The sequence below is a fragment of the Phaethon aethereus genome (genome assembly GCF_964289735.1).
Source record: "Phaethon aethereus genome assembly, chromosome: 3".
NCBI classification, from domain to species: Eukaryota; Metazoa; Chordata; class Aves; order Phaethontiformes; family Phaethontidae; genus Phaethon; species Phaethon aethereus.
In genome coordinates, this window is record NC_138576.1 from 103982803 (window position 1) to 104000495 (window position 17693).

Here is a 17693-nt window from a genome sequence, read left to right on the forward strand (position 1 = left end):
TTTTTAACCTCTGTGGAAAGCACTGGTCCTAAAGATAAGTGCAAGTAGAATCTGCCAAATCACTACTTTGGGCTTATTTGTCATTCTTTGACATCTAAAAGCCTTCTAATACATTGTGGGGGGATGGTGTGGGTGTGGGGAAAAAAAAAATCCAAAACAAAATAAAATAAGCCCGCACAAATATTTGTGGTATTACATTTGTTAAACATTCAAGCACCCAGAAAACCAGGGAAGAGAACCCCAGCACTAACTGAAAGTGAAGCCCAGCCTCTGGGACTCTCACCATAATATTATGTACTCAGAGAAGAGCTACTGCTTATCCAAACCACTTTGCAGTGTGCAAAATAATTATCTACAGCCAACCCTTTGGCTGCTGCCGTTCCCCTGGCCCCACCTGTAGAAAACCTCTGAGGACAAAAAAAAAAAAAAAAAAAAAAACGTGTAAAGGTGTCATCGCTCTCTACAGCACTGCTGCAGGCTGTAAGCAACAGGAATGTCTTTGCTCAGACAGGGAATGTTTGAAGACTCTTTGTAATTCTTCATGCATTTTAGTTTTGAAGAGTCCAGACCACTGCAGATATTCTACCACTGAAGCAGATCAAGTACTGCGTAGAAAAGGGGGTTAGATTGCAAATGGGCACCACCTCTTCACAGAAGCAGTAAGGCAGACAGAAGCAAGTAAATTTATATTCTTACAAAAATTTACTTCAACAATAATGGAAGCAAGTGCATATAGAAGACGACTGCTTTTGCACTGCTTGTAACCCAGACCTATGTTGTAGATAGAAAACTAGGCAATGGAAGTCCAAGTTTAATTTACTCAGCCATTTTAATTTATGAGGCCAACCATAAAGTGTAAAAACCTAAGAAACAGCTGTGAAAGTCTCATAAGAGCTTAGATGTTTAAGCTGCATCAGTTCAGACAAGCTAAGATATGACTAAGACTAGACACAAAATATTTTCTAATACATTAGGCCGTATCCTTCCTTGGTGTAAGTTAACATAACTCCACTGATTTGAGGGAGCAATGTTTTGATTTTCCCATATAAAAATAAACAATACTTCCAGCATCACTGGCAACTCACATCTAATCAAACAATGGAACTGAAGCTCTCACATGAAATTACTGTCAATCTCTCTGTTGTTGTTTTCCAGTCCAGATAAAAGAAAGCTTTAATTTCGTCTCCTTCCAGGTATGACCATGAATCCCCACTGAATGCAACAGGATGGCATCAGAGCAACAACGAAAAAAGTCTGGTGGCTGTGCACCTGCTTGCTCCAATTCCTTCCAATTATCCTGAAGGACCTCTGCATTTCTAAGAAGCAATTCTTCCAGGGAGTAACAACAATCATCACATATCTGCTAAGTAATCAAGGGCCTAGCCCAAGGAACTGTCAAATCTCTATTGCATCTTAACTCCAAGCTCTGAAAAGAGGGAGGATAGTCACTTTTGGACGGGCAGAGAAAGGGGAGGCCAGGGTAGAGACAGTACCCATACATGCAAACATGATGAAGGCAGAAAATGTTATCATTCTTCTGAGTACTACAGCCTATGTTGTTTCTAGAGTCAATATTGTGAGTTGCAATGAAGCTGGTGGATATACTATACCTATCAACATCTGAATGGAGTATCTTTATCAGACACCAAGTAAATACTAGCACTGGGTCACCACCATGGAAATGCTGTGTCAAAAAAAAAAAAAAGTCTATCACCTCTAGTAGCATTATTAAATGTCTCAATCTATTGGTGACATGTCTAGTGTAAGACCAGGACATAATTGTTACTCAGAGAAAGAAAGAGATGACTGCTGCTCATAAAGACCCAAGATGAAGGTTGACCTGCACCAGCAACATCATAGTTAATTTGAAACTCCTGCTTTGTTTTTCTTTTCCCCCTGAAAGGGTAGAGATTGTAGTGTTAAAACAGCTAGAAGTACAGTAAATGTGCAGGCTGTGGAAAAAGTACCAATTATGGAATGACACAAAAATGGAAGAAAAACTTGCTATTTATCATGACTGTTAGTTTATAGGGAGGGAGTGGACAGGTAAAGAACAACAAAAACCTATTTCCTGTCCAATTTACCAGCTAATTTGAAGAAGAAAAATAGAATGAGGGAGGGATAGAGAATAGAGAGACCAAAAAAAAAAAAAAAAAAAAGAGAAACAAGGAGCAGGAAAAAAGATGTCTAACAAAATTCAGGGTCCTTTCCAAAACCTGCAAACTGAGAATGGGTTGAAACTAATCATGTTGACTCCCTGTGCAGGCAACTGCCATAGTTGCAGGCAGAGGTAAGGTGACCACAAAGGCAAGACCACTCAGCAGTCTGGGTGCTAAGTGACTGGTAAATAAGACAGTGTTTTTCTATGATGTGGCTTATTCTGAGAAAAAGCTCCAGGATGTCCCTTTTTGGGTATTTTTCAGTTACAACTCTCTAGTGTTATTAGTCAGTCTCTGCAACAGTAGTTAACGTACCTCAAAAGCTATGAATCTAAACACAAGAGATGTTTAACAAAATTGCATTTTGTTAAACTTAAAAGCAAGCTCTGTGCTTTCCTTTTTCCCGTGCCTGTGACCCCCTGTGCACACAGCAGAACCATCACACCTCTGCTTTTTGGCATGTTGCACAACACTGCTTCTGCACAGGTGGACTTTGTTCTAAGCCACCTCTCCTCAGGGAAGTGCACAGCAGGGCAGGAAACATTCCTCACTCCACAGTTACCTTGCTTTAGTTCTGCATAAAAGACAGACAGGCCCCAGGCTCTACCACTGGCCATATGCTGCAGCAATGACAGAAGAATAGCTGCATAGCCTCTTGGTGCCAAATCACTGTCAACTAAGAGAGAATTCCAGACCCTCCTAGATCCCATGACCGCAGCTTATTTACTTGGTTTTGGATGCATAGATGTGAGCTGCATATGGTCCCTACAGCCACTAACTGAGCTAGGAACAGAAATCAGCTTTAAGAAATAGGTAAACATTGGAGGCAGGTTAACACTAGAAGGAAAGCAGCACAAAGCAAGGCCATTCAGATAGCGCATATAGCTTTTAAAATGAGTTGGATCAGCAAAGCTGTGCTCCAGAAGAGCCCTGAGCAATGGCACCGTACCAGAGGTCATAATGCTTTGAATAGGCTAAAAAGAGAAGAAAAAGACTAGAAGAGAGGTGAAGCAAAAACCTCTCAAGGATTTTTTTTTTCCTCTCTCAACGATAACAAAAAACAATTCCTTGCACTTTGGCACCACTACTTCTTAAAGGAGCAGATTAATTTTGATAGAAAACAAGCAGCTCCACACACCCACAGATCAGTGCTAGCATGGCGCTGTCTTTTAGCTTTGGTGAAGTGCCTGTGGTTCTCTCACCACACCTTTCCCCAGAAAACTGGTCTATCTAACAAGAAACAAAGCAGCAATGAGGTTAACTGTCAAAAATTGCATCATAGCAGTTTATGTTACATTTTGTGGTTAAAGTCCCCCATGCCCACTAAGGTAGAACTGATCAAATTGATCACCACAGCTGGAATGGTAAGGAGCTGCTACCAGGATGCTTCTGCAAGGTACCCTCCCCTGTACACAGACACTACCAGTTTCATGATTAGTAGCCAAAATTGTTCAGAGAAAAATAAGTTACAGAATGCAGTCTTTCAGCTTAACATTTGGCCAGGCTGAAGACCTCCATGTATTTACACCTCAGGTGACATTAAGTAGATGAAAATAACTGTGCTATGCCATAGTCCCCACTAGATAGGGCAACAAGTTTTGGGCAAGTAATTCATCTGCTGGCATGTGCAGTTGCAGACAGACTGAAATTCCTAGGAAAGTATCATATCCCAATTAAGGAATTTTTGTCCAAAACAAAATACAGTTTTATCTGAAAACATCAGAGGTAGTTCAGCTTCTAAAACAAAAGACGGGTTCTTTTTATTCCGAAACTACATCTAAATACTGGCTCTGATGTATCAAATTTTTAAAAATTGAAAAAAGTGTTCTCTAACAGAAACCATTTGCACAAACCTAGCTTGTGTATTATCATTGCTGATGGAATCTTGGCTGCTGTCTTAAAGCATCACACACAAATTGCTCTAAAAAAAATTAGAAGGCTTCATCTGCCTCCCTGAGTGACTTTCATCCCTGAATGTTATCATTTCTCCCTTGTAGATCAACTGGTAGAACTGGGGCTTATTTAGCCCTAGATAAAGCATGGTCCTCCACGCTGACAGACTTGCAGTTTACACTATAATTTAAAACAACTTTACACACCTACGTTAACAAACCAACCAATCAACTACTTACTGTTCTTCTTGTACATCAAGATTTCAAAGGAGTTCATCTCATAGTTCTCAAATGTTTGCCGGACCTTGTCAATCGTATCTTTGTCTGTCAGCTCTCCATACATAAAACTGCAAATAAAGCAAGAAATTCAAGTCAGATAGTAGACAAAGACAGAAAGCCATTTGTTTACAGTGTGAAAAGGACCCATTTAGAAATAGCCCTTCTTTGATTTTCTTTCACCTGGAAAGCATATTTGACAGATGCAGCCCCAGGAGACAAAAGACAAAACTGGAATAAACAGATTACTTTTCTCCTCAAGCAACACGCACAACACTACAAGCTATTTAACAGAAAATAAATCTGTTCTCAAATACCTGCAGGTGCTGCTTTTTTGCATAACTTCTGCTCTGTGATATCCTGATAGCTTGCAAAATCCATCGTTGCTGTAGACAATGGGCCAATCCACTATCTGGGCATTACCCAAGACAAAATTAGTATCTGTTTGAAAGAGCACATCAGTTAGACATTAGACAAGGCTATGGTTGCATTAGCGGAAATACTCATTTCAGGACCCAATCCTGACTGCTTCAGTCCCTGCGCAGTTTTCCCCAGATACTATTCCTACTGCAGTCAACAGGATTATTCCTGGTTTTAGTTTTAAGTAAATTCTTATTTTAAAAAAAAATATTAATTATGCAAAGCTTAACAGGATGGCTTTATGCAAATGAAACACATGACAGTTAAGGAGGTAAAATTCATCTCTTGGCTGAGGATAGATTCACCAAACTGTTTCCATCTGTGCCACATGCACTGAGCCACCATGACACTCAGTTTAAAGGTGAAGTCTCTTACACATGGCCAAAACAGCACGAGTGACACTTTTCCTCAGAATGTAGACACAGTAGCCCCTCTCAGTACTGCCTTCACTGCTGCTCACACAAGCTCAAATCCCTCTTGTGTAACGTGCACGGCACAGCGCTCCAAACCACACACCAGACAACTAGGATTAGTATTTACACCAGTAGGAGGAACTTCTTGTTTGCTGTACAAGCCAGAAGAGTTTCAGTTACTAAGAAAAAAAACTGAGCAGGATTCATGCCTCCATTCTCACCGGATCTGTGTGTGCTACTTTTTTTAAGGATTGATACCTTGTTCGGATTATGAACTTACTCCATGCTGGGCCCAGACCCGGGCCTCTGCTGCTTTGGCTCTTGTGCAGTCCACTAACCGTACCTGTGCCAAGGCAGGCGGAGACGGTGGCTCTTTTCACAGGTGCAGAGATCCCCTGGCTTTTGAAAGAAAGGCTAGGCAGCCACAGGAGATTAAGAGGCATCCATATTTAAGGGGCACCTTTAAGGAAGTGCACTACACTCTCTACTTCTCAGGATCTATCCTCAACTGCTCAAGCATATATAGCCATCATTAATGCTTCCTGCAACCAAGAGACACAAACAAGACATTTTACCTATCAATTGCAAAGAGTTTTATTTATTTTAGCTTTCCCTTTCAAAATCTTTTGTCCTGTTGCAAACTCAAGTGGGTTTAAATAAAACTTTCACGTAGCTATCTAAAACCATTGCCCAACCCCATGAGCGTGATTAAGTGTATCTGTATACACTCTTTAGAATGAAATACACCAGCGGTATAACTTCAGGACATTTTAAGTGCTTTGTTTCTCACAGCCTCTTTTAAACACCATGGGTTTTCCTTGATTGTAGCACTTTGTTCCAAAAACAATACATGTCTTTTACCCCTTCCTATGAATAAGTAAACCAAGTCATTTCTCATTGCTAAAGTAAGTGCTTTTGAGTGTCTATTATAAGCATTGCATTGTAATATGTTAGGATATTTTTTAATTTTCATCAGGAAGCATTAAAAAAATTACAAAAAATATGCAAATACTAGTGTTAGGCCAGGTCCTGCCCTGATCTGAATGGTGTCATTCCATGCATGCATTCTTTCTCACCATCTCCCCTCTCAAAAGGTAACATCCTTCTCTCCACCTCCTCAAGAGCTCCTTGAAGAGCTTCTATTAACTTAAGAAGTGACCTTCCTTTTACACTTAAACCTCAACATTGTCTTTCGATAAATAATCTCTTTTTTTTATTAAAAGCTATATAGGGCACTTTCCTGATGACCATTGCTGACCATTACCACTAAGTCCACAAGTGGATTTAAGCACCGAAAGAAGAGACTGCTACAGCTTACGCCTAGATGCCGAGCTCTCAAACACTTGGGAGCTGGAAGGTCTGTGTGTAGCATTGGTGAGACAGAACTGAGAAACATTAGCACAGCAAATAGAAACCCGCCCAAGTTAAATTATGGAAAACAATGAAGAAAAGGGATATTTTAAGGTGCCCCCCCACACTTTCCTATATTACTTACTATACCTAATATTTTAACATAAGCTCAGTTTTGCCATTATTGCAGGAGCTAAAGAATCACATTCCCACTTGCTTACCTTTTGGCCCAATGAAGCCTGATTTTTTTGGACTGGCAGAGTATCCAAAGGATGCTTAGAGAACATGCAAATACTTCCCTTCCCCTTGACAGCCTAGTAGTTTGGGTGTTCTCCTACGAGATGCGGGGCTACCTGAGGGCAGTGAAAGCTTAGCCTTCATTTCAACTCCTGATCGACTGTTCTAATTATCAAGCTACCGAAGAGAACAGATGCCAACACACTCACCGTATGAGTTTTTAAGTCAGCATGACTTGGCTGTTGTGTTTTATGCATCCCTATTAGGTAAATCCTGTTAGTCTACATTGGGTGAGCCTCTCCAGCAGACAGAGGTAGAATGCTTCATTGGAGAGTCCAGCTTGGGTTTAGTTGTGAGTTACAGCCAAGCTGAGAGATCTTTATGTACCTACAAAGCTTTAGAGGCAAAAAGCTGTGCACCTATCAATTCAAAGAGCAAGTCAGAGGTCTTGATGATCCCACTGTTTTACAAGGGTATCTCACTTCTAGCTAGTTCCCACTTCATGCATCTTCACCCTTCTTTGGTCCAGGCTTTACATAGCTTAAAAACACACAAGAAGTAAATACTGAAGTTGGACCCATTCTCTGGAGTCAACATCACACCCCTGACCCATTTTTAGGCTTGCTCCTCCACCTCCATGGCCACACTTTTTTAGCGTTTTCCCTGGGGTGATCCCTAAAGCCAAAAAAAAAAGCCCTGCAGGGGCCTGTGCTTGGGAACTCCCCATGTAGCTGAAAGTCTGCAGAGAAGCTGTTGGCCCCTGTAAGGATGGCAGCCAGGCAGCCAAGAGATGCTGTAGTGTAGCACCATCAAAACTGCTAGGCCAGGAAAGAGGTTTCCAACTCACCACTCTCTACCAGCTTTCCTTTGGAGGCTACCAGGCTCAGGACGATCCATTCCTTTGTTCCTGATTTTGTTGCAAAGGGAGAGACAATCCACACTGGTGGTTTCCAAACTTCCTGTACCCACTTTCCCCGCCCCACCCCCCCAAACTTGCTGTGGCCTAAGAGCCCACAGAGTGAGAGCCCCAGCATCTGCAAAGAAAGGGTCTCAGAAGCAAACAGGACTTTCTCTCCAGTTATTCATGCCTCTTCCCAGATCTCTTTAAAGACAAAACAATGACACAATGGTAGTTCTGTTGCCTAAATGGAGAACACACCTGCATTTCTTCAGAAGGAGTGTCTCCGACAATGGTGTTTTGCCTGTGCGAATACTGGCAAGACACAGCATAAAATAAGGACTCCCACTAATTCCTCCCCTGCATAGTTTATTCTGACAGATAACCTGGAGGTAGAAGGGCTGTTCTCATTGCCATCATTTACATTCAATTGCATTGACATTCCTGACAATGTGCGGCTTGCAGACAGCTCATAATCTGTTAAACAATTGTTCCTAACATAAGAAAATATTAAATAATATCCACTGAGGCAAATATTGCCTCCCCAGCTGCACGGACACAGGGTCCCAGAGGCCAGGAAACAGCTGTGGCCTTGTTGCACAACAAGCATGAGGGATGCTCTAGCAAACTCTTCGAGCATCACAGGGCAAAGCCTCTTGGGGACTCACAAGTGGGTCAACAAGGCCAGGAAAGGACTTGGTCAGAGGAACACCATGAAGAAATCCACTGCTAAATTCTCTTCAAAGACGGGGAGTAAAATGTAATAGCTGCAGTACTCAAACTATTTAGTGACTTGAGGCACCTCTTTGAAAGGACTCGGAGGACTCCCATACCAGGAAATCGATTTCTACCACAATATCAATTGGGTTACCAGTATTGCCTGGCCCAAGGAGAAGTGGTAAGCATCACTGCCCGCCTTAAGAATTATGCTAGGAACTGGAGTGGGCGGGCTTACATAAAAGAAGACCTGAAGTTCTGGCTTGTGTTGCATTTGGCAGAGTCTGAGGAAGACTATTGGGAGGCATAGAAATACGTATAGCGCAGTACAGAGCACCTCATGCTACAGAAACACAAGAACTGTAGTATCTCAAAGGCAGCAAAATTACTTGTATAAGTAGGGTGAGCTTTTGTGATAGGGCTCTGCATCACTAGTTACTTTGTGAAGTGCCCCACCTCATATTTTCTAGCCTGCACTTTCCACAAGTCAGTTCTGCTCACTGCAGTATATTCACACATCAGCCTTTACACACTCAAATGTCAGACCCATTTTGGCTTATCACTTTAAACTAGTCACAGCTGCTTTAAAGCAACAAGAAAAACATTTTAACTCCTTCCAAAATGTAAGAATGGATTTTGCTCAGTCACTAAAACCAGTACTTTCCTCCACTCACGAACTACACCATCACATAAGAATCAGAAAATGTCTTCACAAATAACAGCGATCCTTTTACAGCAGCGACAGCAAGTCTCTAGAATGCCTAGCTTCACCAAAACTACCGTATCAACTAAATCTTGTTGCAACATATAGTGCTTTATTTAACTGAAACAGTCCATCAGCTCAAACCTCCAAAATGCCTGAGGACAAGAAGCACCTCACAGACATAGCTGGTCAGGACTAGCTGAGAGCAAGTGCAAAGAGCATGGAGCAAGTTACTGGAATGCTTACTCTCTACCACTCCCCTGCACTCCTGGACATTTGCACCCATAGTATCCCATAGCACCCCCTCCTGTAAGGCGGGCCTTGCCAAGCTGAGCTCCCCACCCCTTTCCAGAGGCCAGTACACCAGTTCTGCCTTCCCTGTCCCTTCAGTGACACATGGGCTCTCTTCTGGGACACGCTGGTCAGACACCAGAACGCTGCCAGACACATTCCCACGTTGCTGCCTGCGCAGAGGAAGTACTTGGAGCAACTCTGCTCAGCGAGTTGTAGCGCAGACCTTGGTAACAACAGAGGCTGGTGCCCACTGCGCTTCCAGATACGTATGAGCGTCTGTCAAAGCCCCCCACAAGTGTACTCAGGTTGGCACAGTGCACAAATGTAATTTAAATATATTAATATATCTTTCCCACAGTCATCACACAACTACAAAACTCAAAAGCTTTGCTCCTAATTTATTCCCCTCTCAGTGAAAGGAGAATCAGGCTCACTGTGGTGGGAAGACCTGCTCCTCACCAAACTTGCTAATTTCTCCCATTGGTTGCCAAAAGAAGAGAAATTGGTCTTCTCATTCCAGACCACAGCCTTCATCATGTTGGATGACGACATAACCCTGGTTATTGAGACCAACACGCCTTTTTTAATGATGTCTCAAACTCCTCCCACGGATCTTCAGTGGAGCAAACCCAGACCTCTAGCATTACAAAGTACAAACCACTATTACAGCAGAAAGAAAAGAACTGCTTAGAAAATAGGTTTCTTACCCTACCCATAGTCACTGGGGATAGGGATAGCCTCCTGAGCTACTGTTCCATTAGCTGGGTGTAAAGCAGCATAGGTGCTATGTCACAGCCAGCGTAAGAAACGTGCATGTGCAACGGTCATACAATTAAAGACTGTATCATAGAGCTTAAGTACAAGGGACAGATGAGTTTCTAAACAATTCTGGTATTTACAAATTTGTGACTTTGCAGCACAAGTAGCATCATTTGGATATGGGGAAAAAGAGAGATGGTTTCATTTTTGGTAAGGAACACAATGGATGGAAGTAGAACGTTGCTTATAAGTAGGCCTGTCAAAATTGCTACAGTTACACAGCTCATATTGTGCTTTTGCTTTAACAATTTGCAAAGGATAGGTATGAATTTTTGCTCATGTTTAGTCTTAACTTTGAAAAAAGTAAACCAGCAGCATTTAGTCACATTGATCAGTACAAACAGGTCAAACAATTTCTAGCACCTATCCAATCCTTTCTTTGCATACACAGGATTCAAGGCTCACACTTCAGGGAGGAAAGATACAGGAACCAACCAAATTTTCATCCTAATGGAAGTGCTGTAACTGCATTCAAAGCAAGTAAAGAGCTGCTCAAAGGACTGAAAGACTATTCACATGGTAGAATAAAAGTAATAAGACAAAATTCTGCTCTTCCACCCACAATCTCATGCTGAAGTCAATGTTGTTACATGGATACATACATCCACTCAGCACCTCCTTGTATTCATTCCTATAGTGGGAGTGCATCAATGTTTAAATACCCCATTGAACAACTTGATCTCTCTACAGAATAGTGGCCTCAAAATTGTACATCCTTAATATCGAGACTGAATTATTTTAAGATGTAGCCTCATTCCTATACAAAACAACATATTATAAAACCCCATAGACGGGTTCACTTCGTTTCATGTGAGTACTTATTTTACAGAAACAAAAATGGATTTAAAAGCTCCTTGGCTGCTACAGCATGAACACAATCCACTAGATGCAGGCATTGCATACTTTATTCAAACATGACTTACACTGTCATGTGTACTCCAGAGCATAATGCAAGTACAGGCTGAAAAGAATTATTAAAAAATGTATTTCATCATACTTACCACAAATAACAAGAGACACTAACTAAAACAACAACTTCAAGTGACTCAGTTTGAATCATTACAGAAAATGAATGCTAATTTCAGCCAGCAGTACAGATAAAAACTACTGGTTCCATCTCAACATTTGTTATTTTACATTGTTATAGCAAATATTTCACAGCAGACCTCTACCATGAGAAGAATTTAAATCAAAAAGAATACATCCTTCCAACACTAGTAGCTGTAAAATCTTCATAATCATCTGTATTTTTAAAAAATAAAACAAATTAGGGCAGAATAATGGAACAAGAATAGCTGAAATGGCAAGTGCACAGAAGCTGTCATATGTATTTTATGCATAGCATCATTCCTTGCCTATCCCTGAAGTAGTGTTCATACTGAGAAATAACTTTAAAAAAAGACATTTAGACAAATGTGATGTTATCATGAGATTATTTTCAGGAATTAGAAAGTTCATCAGTTGTAAGAGTCATATATTGCACCACTCTTAATAAAGGACAAAAATGCTATTTAGCAGCGAGACTTCACCATTTAATTGGTCAGGGTTCCCCCCCGCCACCTGATCTTAAAAGAAATCAAGGAAAAAGCATGTTTTTCAGTTTAGCATGATGCTTAGTTGCATCAGTTGTATGGGTCTTCCATCAGTTTAAAGAAGCCATTTGATTTACTGATGATAGCTACAGCCATCAAAAGCCCTAAAAGCATTTGACAAGACCTAACTCCCTGCTCACTTTTACCTATTTGAGTTACAAAAATGCCTTAACAAATTCTCCAATGAATGGGTTTCATTAAGATTTGTTTTATGATCTTGTTCTAGGATTTAATGCAGAAATGGATTGATATGTTGAATTATCACAGTAGAACTTCTTGAGCTTTCAGAACATTAATTTTAAAACATGTTATCTACCATCTCTGTGTTGTACTTTTTTTTCTTACTATCTATAAAAGTCATTTTAAGGAAATCAGGTCGTACACTTCTGAATGCATAAAGAGGCACACACAAAACTAGAAGCTTCTGGCCTAGTAAAAGCCAGCAAAAAAACATTTTATATTTACCTCAAGTGATACTGTAAAAAGAAAAAGTTGTCAATAGTGGATAGATATTTTGATGTACTGACCAATTGCATGAAAAACCTGGATGAAAATAAAAGCATCTCTACAGTTGTTAACTTAGAAAAGAAGGAAGATCAGGAAGAAACAAAACCCTTTGTTTCACTTGCAGTTTGGGAAAATGTCATTGACACGGAACCTACAAGTTGTCCCCTTGTGATTTTTGAAGGTCTGCTGCTTTCATGGCTAAATGTCTTGCTTTAACCAGTGCCAACAGACAGACCTGCGCTTGTGGACTTTACTCAGCCAAAAGTGATTTTACAAGAAATCTTGAATAAACCAGGTCTTGCAAGATTAGATACAAAAGGGTACAGGCTCAAGTTCAACGCTGGATACCGGATTTGTAGAAGGTAACATTCACTTTGCCTTGCACAGGGCAAGCCATAGTAATGGCAAGAGAAACAAGATCTTCAGCTAAAGGCGCTCTATACATATAAGACCATCTTATTCCTGCTCCAGCAGTTTTCCATGCACTTTTTGCAAGGTGTGACACTGGCAAAAAGCTTTCCATACAAGGGAAGGGAAGCATTCTCCAGGCTAGACCCCTCTATTGCATTACATTGGGTTTGTTATGCTGAAATTAACCCACTGAAGTCTGGAAGGTGGATGAGACTTTAAACTGGCAGCATGGAGCAGAAAACATCCCGCATATCTGCTACAGCCTTCTGAGTCAGCTCATTTGGGAGCTTTAAGAACTAGGATAGCTTAACCTGGACATTGCACCTCATAAGGAATACCTCAGTATTTGCTCTTCCCTGTGCACAGTTAACTTTGTCCTTTTCAGTACTTTCAAGTCTAAAACAGTCACTGAAATGCATTTCCCTATTCAAAGGAACCTAACTAGGTCACACCAGGATGTATGAAAAGAAAACTCGGTTTAATTCTTCATTCTCTGTTAGCTTCCTTTGCATTTCTCTCTGGCTGAACATAAACCCAGGTTTTCCAGTTTCAGAGCTGTTTATAATAAAGTTAATTTCCCCTCCTAGGCCTTAGGTCTCAGACAATGGTACAAGGTTAGCATGCCCCGGTTGCAGAATGTTTATTGTACTGGGACTTCATAGTCTCCAATGGAAGTAATGCCATAAATCATGGAAATGTCTGTTATTCTCAGGATTTGTGTCTGAAGGCGCTTTTTCTTTTCTTCTACAGGGAACTCGATGCATTCTCTATCAAAGGGTGCAGGTTTGCTTCCATACCTGACATGTCCTTAGGGTGTTGCCAGGGGATATAGTGAAAGCAAGACTAAATTCACACCAGCCTTATGCCCTCTAACCCCTCCTTCTTCCAACCTCCTCATTTTGTCAATAAATCAGAAAAGCATTTGTGACTTTCACTGAAATTCCAAGACCATGTAAACACAGGGCTTGCTTTTGCCATCCTTACACATGCCCAATTATCACATACCTCAGCAAGAATTTTGACCAAGAAAGGGCTGCTGAATCTATCTAGCATTCACATAAACTGAAAATTATTTTTGCTCCAGTTATTGATAAAGCATTGGAATATCACAAAGAATCAGTACTCTCTAGAACATACTGCACCATTTGAATTGGGTGCCTTGGCCATGAACCAAGGTTATAACTGTTATTGTCATAGTGCTTGTATACTGTGGGTGTATTACATTACCCGAGAAAAACATTAATATCACATTAGCAGTAACCAGCAGGGACTAGCGATTCTTTACATACTGCACTGTTTTACAGCATGGGCTCATTTTCTGTCCCGTTGGGTGTTCTGGTCTTTAAATATTTCAATGCTCCAAACAAATTTTTGTCAACCAAGCACTACATGCAACATTTATTTTTCTAGCTCTACATGGCTAGTATAGAAACACAGCTTTTAAACATTAAATACAAGACAAGCAGTATTACAGCATCTCTCCTTTCAAAGATGAAAGAAACTTAACACTTCATCTGAAATGTCTTCATGTGAGAAGAAATCACAGAGGACCAGATGAGGTCCACAGGCCTCTAAGCAGATGACACTTTATATATTCTTTCCTGTGTGTGCTATCATAAGGCCACCCCATCCCAGGATGAGCTGAAAATTCTCAATTCCTTCTTTACTCCAATGTGTAAAGAGGAAATACTGTGCAGCTTCTAACCCTAGCATAGCTCTTCTGGCTGACATTTAGCGCATGAGAACCTGTCTCAGTCGATTTGCAACCTAGGAAGCAGCTCTTGTCCCTAATAACTCTAAAGGAGATGGTTCAGACCAAGAGAGTTTGAGGAGAGTCTTGTTGCAGGTGGTGTGATACAAACATAAGCAAAATACTAACCCTGATGGAAAAACCCTGAACTTGCACGTCTATGTACACTGCTATTACCTTTAGCTATTGAAGCTGCATCAGCTTCCCAGTCCCACATCTAATGTGAAAGGCTGTCCAAAGAATTACTTCTTAAACTACCGGTAAAAAAATGGCATCATTAGTGCTGTCCTTATAGCAACGCTTCCAAAAGTGCTTTCATGCCAATTACTTTGTTATTACCATATGGCCGCTTTTACCACATTAACAGCCCCTGTCCCAAAATGTAACACGCAGCAAGAATGTGTTTTCCTCTGTTCACCTGTGACTGTGGGTACATGCATGTCATACACAAGTACCTTTAGGTGAAGCACTTATTCAGTATCTATTTCTGTTCTATGACCAAACTCCTCTCCTTTCTAAGGGAATCCTCCCCAAATTAGGAACATTCCTATATCTGTATCAACTCAATACCTGTTGGCACTACTTGACTTGCTTGCATGTGCCAGCAAATACAGTTTGACAATAAGGCCAAGGTTTATTTGGAAAATCCCAGATGGCCTAGATCGTTTCATTGTGGGTCACATTACTACCCAACCGAATGAAACCAAGAAGGAGGAGCCAAACCTCAAGCTTTATGGGGCCATTTAAGCACTCATCCTGTGGGCATCCCAAATCATCTCAAAGGCCAAGTAGACAGGCCAAGATGAGACAGGCGACAAGGAACTGGCATGTTTCCGTACTGCTCCTATGCCAGCCAGCACAGCCCTGCCAGACGATGAGAGAAAGGAGACTACCCTTGCTTCCCAAACAAGACGGAGGTTAGAAGAGGCTGATGGTCCAACATTAGAACTGATTCATACAGCATTCATATGTGACGGCACCAAATTTAGAGCAAAGCTGGACGGGGTACAGCAAAAACTAGAAGGCAAGTTACAGAAGAAATGGGCTTCTAAACCTGAGTCACTTCCCTAAGCTTTTCCTAATATGTCTGAACTGTGCATCACTTCCTACCAGGCTTAATCTAAAAACTTGTATTGATTACAGCCCTCAGGACTTGCTGAGCATTTGGAAATGGAGTGCTGTCATTTTACCTGTGCTGTCTAGCACAACACTCTGTTATGACACCTTCTTAATAATGGGAAGAGAGAGGAAGAAACACGACATAGCTTCTGCTGCATGATTCCTCCCATCTCCAAACCTCAACTGACTTACTGCATCAAGGTTTTGGCAGTGAAAGTCAAAAGAGAAGACTGGGTTTTAATAAAGAAAATAATCTACAAACTCAGGACAGTTTTGAGAAGAGCCTTAAATAACTGTTGTTGGAAGATTAGAGAAGCAGCCTGAATGTGATGAAATGTAACATTTTATTTTTTAATAGAAAGGGCAAGATTCACTGTAAGAATGGCGAGTATTTTTTCAGGAATGCAGCTTCCAACCCCTTCCCTTCTACAGGAAAGTTGCAGAGAAAAACAACCTGTAAAACTAGCCTCACAATTTTATGTGAAAATATGGTCTCATCAAAGGCTATTTCTCCTATAATAGCACCTAACTGAAAAAAAAAAAATTGAAAATCATTCTTTGAATAATTTAAGGTTTTAGCTGCTTATCAAGAGGGTTAATTGTCTTTGCCTTATCACAACTGACTATATTTTTAATTAAGTCATCTTGTCACGTCATCAAAAGGAGCTTGATCCTGCATATTGTCAATCATATTAGAAGTTCTTAATCCCTGAAGTAACCCCACTGAAGTCAATGGAAGCATTAAAAATGGCAGAACTTCGGCTCATAGCTTTAAAAAAAAATGCACATGCCTGGGTTTAAGCAAATACGTAAACGTTTGCATGGTAGCAGGCTTATTGAGGGAGCAGCTTTTGGTAAGTCCCTAAGTGAAAGAATCTGGATAACATTAATGCATATTTGCATGCAATTGTGAAATTCGAGGCATTTTCCACTCCGCAGTTTTCCAAGAGAAAGACCTGGTTACAGTGCACTAGGAAAAAAAAAAAATTATCTACCCTCGGCCCTCAAAATGGCAAACTCTCTCCCCACTTACGACAATCTTCCCTCTCATCTCGGACAGGCAGCCCTCGCCGATCCCCCGGCACCAGGCTTCCCCTTCCCAGAGACCATCTTGAATCCCCGCACCGCCTCCCCGGCCGAAGCCGCCGTGCTCCCGCAGCCCCGGCCGGGTGCCGGACCCCGCCGGTGGCCTGACACTGCCCCCCCGGCCGCCCCCCGCGCCGGGTCGGGCCCCGGCGCTTGCCCCCGGCTCGCCCCGCACCGGGCGCAGCCCGGCCAGCAGGTCTCCCCGGGCGCCCCGCCGTGCCAGCGCACCTGCGGCCGGAGCCACGCCAGGCGGCGGCTGCCACGCTTCCCCGGCCGGGCCAGGGGCTGGATGCGCCCGGCACCTGGATGCGCCGCTTCGGCGGAACCGCCCGGCAGCGGGGCCGGGGCTCAATGCCCCTCCGCCCGGGGCTGCCCCCGCCGAGGGAGCGGCTGGCTGCTTCGCCTCAGTGAGAGCTCGCCCTCAGTCCCGGGGTGCCGGCGCCTCCCCGCCGCCCCAGTCCCTCCTTACCGTTAGACCTTCGCACGATGTTCTCCAGGAACGTGTTCTGAGGCGCCACCAGCCCTCGCCTTCCCCCGGCCATAGTCGCTCTGCGGGAGCGCGCCGCGGAGGCTTCGCTCAGGGCCGCGCCGACCCGCGCTCTGCCGCGCCGCTCCCCGCCCGCCCCGCGCGCCTCATGCCTCCGCCGGGACCGGCACGGCTGTGCGGCACCAGCCCGCCCGCCGCCTCCCGCGCACCACCGCCGCCGGACCTCCCCGCAGCGCCCCCTGCCGGGCGCCACCGCCCCGCGCCGCCCCGCCGCAAGGCCGGTGCTGCAGCGCCATCGTCTGGGGGCGACGCGGCGCTCGCTGAGGGGGCGGCCGCCGGGGCGGAGGAGCGGGGGGGGGCGCGCAACGGGAGCCCGCCCGCCCCGCGAGCTCGCAGCCACGAGCCGCCCCTGGTACCGCTCGGGGCTGCAGCTCAGGGGAAAACGCGGCGCCCGCCGTCCGCGTGCGCGAAAGGGCCAGCTCCCCAACGGCCGGCGAGCTGGGGGAAGGCGGCGTCCCGCCAGGCGGGCGGATGGTGCCTCACGGGCCCCTCGTCTCCCGCCC

The 17693-nt window shown here is 43.3% G+C and overlaps 1 protein-coding gene across 1 annotated transcript in view; it reads right to left on the bottom strand.

The window, feature by feature from the left end:
* KCNH1 (potassium voltage-gated channel subfamily H member 1) overlaps nucleotides 1-17185 on the bottom strand; it is a gene marked incomplete at both ends in the record, with an annotated part of 191477 nt that extends 174292 nt beyond the window's left edge. The window contains 3 exons of the mRNA XM_081997292.1: nucleotides 4292-4398; nucleotides 4645-4768; nucleotides 17113-17185. Coding sequence (XP_081853418.1) covers nucleotides 4292-4398; nucleotides 4645-4768; nucleotides 17113-17185 — 304 coding nt within the window. The remainder of the gene's footprint in view (nucleotides 1-4291; nucleotides 4399-4644; nucleotides 4769-17112) is intronic.
* Between the last annotated feature and the right edge of the window lie 508 nt (nucleotides 17186-17693).